The sequence below is a fragment of the Hemiscyllium ocellatum genome, unplaced genomic scaffold (assembly GCF_020745735.1).
Source record: "Hemiscyllium ocellatum isolate sHemOce1 unplaced genomic scaffold, sHemOce1.pat.X.cur. scaffold_1241_pat_ctg1, whole genome shotgun sequence".
In the NCBI taxonomy this organism is placed as follows: Eukaryota; Metazoa; Chordata; class Chondrichthyes; order Orectolobiformes; family Hemiscylliidae; genus Hemiscyllium; species Hemiscyllium ocellatum.
Genome location: NW_026867718.1, coordinates 94,001 through 100,000, shown reverse-complemented (window position 1 = coordinate 100,000; position 6,000 = coordinate 94,001). Strand labels below are relative to the sequence as shown.

Here is a 6,000-nt window from a genome sequence, read left to right as displayed (position 1 = left end):
CAATCACTCTCTCTCACACACAGACACACTCTCTCTCTCTCACAAACACACACACACACACACACACACTCACATGTACTCACACACACACAATTTTTTTACAGCATATTCATGACAGGGCAGGACTTATACACTTAACGGTCAGGTCCTGGGGAGTGTTGCTGAACAAAGGGACCTTGGAGTGCAGGTTCATAGCTCCTTGAAAGTGGAGTCGCAGGTAGATAGGATAGTGAAGGAGGCGTTTGGTATGCTTTCCTTTATTGGTCAGAGTATTGAGTACAGGAGTCGGGAGGTCATGTTGCGGCTGTATCGGTGAGGCCGCTTTGGGAATACCGCGTTCGGTTCTGGTCTCCCCCTGACTGGGAAGGATGTTGGGAAAGGGTTCAGGAAAGGGTTTGAGCTACAGGGAGAGGCTGGATAGGCCGGGGACTGTTTTCCCCGGAGCGTCGGGTGCTGAGGGGTGACCTTATAGAGGTTTATAAATTAATCTCGTCCCGTTCCCCAGCACTTGGCCCCATTTCCCCCTAACCCCTTCCTATCCATGTCCCCCCCATCCTTTTAAATGTTGTCATTGTACCAGCCCCCACCACTTCCTCTGGCAGCTCGTTCCACACACGCACCACCGTCTGGGGGGAAAAAGTTACCCCTCAGGTCCCTTTCCCCCCTCTCACCTTAAACCTACCCCCCTCTAGTTCTGGGCTCCCCCACCCCAGGGGGAAAAGACCTTGTCTATTTACCCTATCCATGTCCCCCCCTCATGATTTTATAACCCTATAGTTCTGGACTCCCCCACCCCAGGGGGAAAAGATCTTGTCTATTTACCCTATCCATGCCCCTCATGATTTTATAACCCTCTATAAGGTCACCCCTCAGCCTCCGACACTCCAGGGAAAACAGCCCCCGGCCTGTTCAGCCTCTCCCTGTAGCTCAAACCCTCCAACATCCTTGTCAATCTTCTCTGAACCCTTTCACAACATCTTTCCGATAGGAAGGAGACCAGAATTGCATGCAATATTCCAACAGCGGCCTAACCAATGTCCTGTACAGCCGCAACCTGACCTCCCGACTCCTGTCCCCAATACTCTGACCAATAAAGGAAAGCATACCAAACGCTGCCTTCACTCTCCTATCTACCTGTGACTCCACTTTCAAGGAGCTATGAACCTGCACTCCAAGGTCTCTTTGTTCAGCAACACTCCCCAGGGCCTGACCGTTAAGTGTATAAGTCCTGCTAAGATTTGCTTTCCCAAAACGCAGCCCCTCGCATTTATCTGAATTAAACTCCATCTGCCACTTCTCAGCCCATCTGGTCCAGATCCTGTTGGTCAAAGGTGTGGGGGGTGGGAAAGATTGATTATAGACACGAGGAGGGGGGGGGGGGGTCAATTTTTGTACACAGAGGGGGGGTGGTGCACGTGTGGAATGAATTTCTCGAGGAAGTGGTGGGCGGAAATGCGCTAAGAAGGTTTTGGATATGGGTCAGGAGCTGGGGGAGGGCAGGCCGGTTCATTGGGGATTAGGGTCAGCACGGACTGGATGGGCCAAAGGGTCTGTGCGGCACTGCTCTATGACTCGGGCCAGAACGTCGGCCTGTCTTGGGGAATGTAAACGTCGGGGAGGATTTTTGCCAAGCCGACGGAGGGCACAGCTGGGACACCTGGACGTTCCCGGGGCCACGTATCCAAGCAGAGATGAACCCAGCATCGGAGGGAGCGCAGGGAAATTCACTCGGAGGATTCACGGGGGGGGGGGGGGGGGGGGGCGAGCAGGGTGGCGCCCGGTCCCATCAGAACAAGCGGCAGCCATTTTGGAACACACACACGAGGGGGACACGACAGGAGGGAGACGGGGAGAGGACCCTTCCCCGTCCCCTCGTGTGGGAGACTCTAGAAGGGCATCATCTCAGAGTTATGGGGTCACTCATTGAAGACAGAGATGGGGTTTAATCAGGAAGGGGGAATCGAGGGGTTATATTCCAGGCCGAGGGGTTTAATCAGGAAGGGGGAATCGAGGGGTTATATTCCAGGCCGAGGGGTTTAATCAGGAAGGGGGAATCGAGGGGTTATATTCCAGGCCGAGGGGTTTAATCAGGAAGGGGGAATCGAGGGGTTATATTCCAGGCCGAGGGGTTTAATCAGGAAGGGGGAATCGAGGGGGTATATTCCAGGCCGGGGGGAGGTGGAGTTGGGGGGGGTGATCTGATGAGCGGCGATTTGATTGAGTTGGGGGGGGGGAATGTATGCGTCCTGCCCCCTCACCTCTTGCCCCCAGTACCTGCCCTGTGCCCGTTACTCACGTGTGCCAGCGATTCTTTTGCCCCGAGCTGCGATTGCATGGCCAGCAGCCTCTCTGTCTCCAATACCAGCTGTGAGGGGGGGGGGGGGGGGGGGGTAAGCGGGACGGGGAGGGGGGGTAGGGGGGAGTGGGGGAGGGGGGGGAAGAGATCAGAAAGCACAGCACTGAGGCAACCGCTAACAACAACTTCGGCCCCACTTGGAACAGGAGCAACGCCCACCGCGAGGGGAGGTCGGCAAAATGTCTCCAGCCTCCCTCACACCGCGCAGAGAGAGAGAGGGGGAGGGAGAGGGAGGCGGGAGGGAGAGACGGAGTGAGGAGAGAGAGAGAGAGATGGAGGGAAGGGGAGGGAGAGAGAGAGAGATAGAGGGAAGGGGAGGGAGGGAGAGACAGAGGGGCAAAGAGCGAGGGAGGAAGAGATGAGGGAAGGGGATGGGGAGAGGCAGTGAAGGGATGGAGGGAGTCGGAGGGCAGCACAGGATGGAGGGGTTGAGGAGGGGGGCAGAGGGGAATGGAAGGGGTGGAGGGGGGTGGAGGGGTTGGAGATGGAGGGAGGGGGGTGGAGGGGTTGGAGGGGGTGGAGAGGGTGGGGGGAGTGAGGAGTGTGTCGGGGGTGAGGGGGGGGTGGCGAGGGTGTGGAGGGTGAGGGGGGTGATGGGGTTGAGGAGGGCGTGGAGGGCGAGGGGAGTGAGGAGGGTGAGGGTAGTGAGGAGGGTGTGAAGGGTGAGGGTAGTGAGGAGGGTGAGGGTAGTGAGGAGGGTGTGAAGGGTGAGGGTAGTGAGGAGGGTGAGGGTAGTGAGGAGGGTGAGGGTAGTGAGGAGGGTGTGAAGGGTGAGGAGAGTGTTGAGCGTGAGGGGAGTGAGGAGGGTGGGGGGCTGTGGAGGGTGAGGAGGGTGGGGAGGGTGAGGGGCTGTGGAGGATGAGGGGGTGTGAAGGGTGAGGAGGGGGAGGGGGAGGGTAGCGAGGGTAGTGAGGGGGGTGAGGAGGGTGAGGGGCTGTGAAGGGTGAGGAGGGTGAGGGGGGTGTGAAGGGTGAGGGGGGTGTGAAGGGTGAGGAGGGTGAGGGGGATGTGGAGGGTGAGGGGGGTGAGGAGGGTGAGGGGGGTGTGAAGGGTGAGGAGGGTGAGGGGGGTGTGGAGGGTGAGGGGGGTGAGGAGGGTGAGGGGGGTGTGAAGGGTGAGGAGGGTGAGGTTAGTGAGGAGGGTGAGGGTAGTGAGGAGGGTGAGGGTAGCGAGGGTAGTGAGGAGGGTGAGGGTAGTGAGGAGGGTGAGGGTAGCGAGGAGGGTGAGGGTAGTGAGGAGGGTGTGAAGGGTGAGGAGGGTGAGGGTAGTGAGGAGGGTGAGGGTAGTGAGGAGGGTGAGGGTAGTGAGGAGGGTGTGAAGGGTGAGGAGAGTGTTGAGCGTGAGGGGAGTGAGGAGGGTGGGGGGCTGTGGAGGGTGAGGAGGGTGGGGAGGGTGAGGGGGTGAGGAGGGTGGGGAGGGTGAGGGGCTGTGGAGGATGAGGGGGTGTGAAGGGTGAGGAGGGGGAGGGTAGCGAGGGTAGTGAGGAGGGTGAGGGTAGTGAGGGGGGTGAGGAGGGTGAGGGGCTGTGGAGGGTGAGGAGGGTGAGGGGGGTGAGGAGGGTGAGGAGGGTGAGGGGGGTGTGAAGGGTGAGGGGGGTGTGAAGGGTGAGGGGGGTGAGGGGGGTGTGAAGGGTGAGGGGGGTGTGAAGGGTGAGGAGGGTGAGGGGGGTGTGGAGGGTGAGGGGGGTGAGGAGGGTGAGGGGGGTGTGAAGGGTGAGGAGGGTGAGGGGGGTGTGAAGGGTGAGGGGGTGTGAAGGGTGAGGAGGGTGAGGGGGGTGTGAAGGGTGAGGAGGGTGAGGGTAGTGAGGAGGGTGAGGGTAGTGAGGAGGGTGAGGGTAGCGAGGGTAGTGAGGAGGGTGAGGGTAGTGAGGAGGGTGAGGGTAGTGAGGAGGGTGAGGGTAGCGAGGGTAGTGAGGAGGGTGAGGGTAGCGAGGAGGGTGAGGGTAGCGAGGAGGGTGAGGGTAGTGAGGAGGGTGAGGGTAGTGAGGAGGGTGAGGGTAGCGAGGGTAGTGAGGGTAGTGAGGAGGGTGAGGGTAGTGAGGAGGGTGAGGGTAGCGAGGGTAGTGAGGAGGGTGAGGGTAGTGAGGAGGGTGAGGGTAGTGAGGAGGGTGAGGGTAGCGAGGGTAGTGAGGGTAGTGAGGAGGGTGAGGGTAGTGAGGAGGGTGAGGGTAGCGAGGGTAGTGAGGAGGGTGAGGGTAGTGAGGAGGGTGAGGGTAGTGAGGAGGGTGAGGGTAGTGAGGGACCTACCTTCTGCTCCAGCTGACGGACCCGGGCCTTCTGCAGGAAACACTGGGCTCTGCTGGTGTCAGTCAGACAGTGATCGTCATCCAGGTGCCTGTCCGAGAGAGAGAGAGAGAGAGACAACACTCACTCACTCACCCTGACACACTCACTCACACTGACACACTCACACATATACACACTCACTCACTCACACTGACACACACACATATACACACTCACTCACTCACCCTGACACACTCACTCACCCTGACACACTCACTCACCCTGACACACTCACACATATACACACTCACTCACCCTGACACACACACTCACTGACACCCTCACACATATACACACTCACTCACTCACACTGACACACTCACACATATACACACTCACTCACCCTCACAGACACAGTCACTCAGACACACTCACTCACCCTCACACACATTTACATATATACACACTCACTCATACTCTCACACACATACACACACTCTGACTCTCACACACACTCAAATACACTTACACGCATGCACACTCACACACGTACACACACACAAATACTCGCAGAACTCTCAGACACATATACACACACACACACAAAGACACTGTCTGACACCACACACACACACACACACTCACCCATACACAGTCACACACACACACACACAGTTGCACGCGCACGCGCGCACACACACACACACACACACAGGCGGCACTGCCTGACAGTATAACTGAACTTACTTTAGAAAGGCCTCATACTCCTTAAACACCTGCTCACAGCCCGGCCACTGACAGAACCCGTGGAGGTACAGGGGGTTGGAGGACCCACACTCCCTACAGGAGGAACGCACACAGAGAGGCTCATTCACGGTGAGGTTCAACCCTCCCTCCCTGTCCCCTCCTGGCAAACAGCCCCCTCCCAGCCGACCCGGCCCCTGTGCGCATAAACCTCCAACCACTCCCTCCAACTCCGCATTCAGGCAGACCCTCGCACACTCGCACTGCCTGTTACACCGCAACAAGACAGGCGTAAGGCTCCCTCAGCCTCAAAAACTGAAGGGAAAACGGGCTGAGGGTCAGGCCAGTGGATCTGGAGTCCAGCACGCGCGCACACACACTCTGCCTGTAGCACTGACCCCTCAACATCTCCACCTGAAACAGTTCCACTCTCAACCTGCAGCACTGACACTGCACTCTCCGCCTGTATCACTGCAGCACTGACACTGCACCGTCCGTCTGTATAACTGCAGCACTGACACTGCACTCTCCGCCTGTATAACCGCAGCACTGACACTGCACCGTCCGTCTGTATCACTGCAGCACTGACACTGCACCGTCCGTCTGTATAACTGCAGCACTGACACTGCACTCTCCTCCTGTATAACTGCAGCACTAACACTGCACCCTCCGCCT

At 58.5% G+C, this 6,000-nt stretch overlaps 1 protein-coding gene across 2 annotated transcripts in view; it reads right to left on the bottom strand.

The window, feature by feature from the left end:
• LOC132809453 (forkhead box protein P3-like) overlaps positions 1 to 6,000 on the bottom strand; it is an 82,052-nt gene that overhangs the window by 15,477 nt on the left and 60,575 nt on the right. For both annotated transcript variants that reach the window (XM_060822568.1, XM_060822569.1), the window contains exons 5-7: positions 5,329 to 5,421; positions 4,603 to 4,690; positions 2,297 to 2,365 (exon numbers count right to left, since the gene is read on the bottom strand). In XM_060822568.1, the coding sequence (XP_060678551.1) occupies positions 2,297 to 2,365; positions 4,603 to 4,690; positions 5,329 to 5,421 (250 nt within the window). The remainder of the gene's footprint in view (positions 1 to 2,296; positions 2,366 to 4,602; positions 4,691 to 5,328; positions 5,422 to 6,000) is intronic.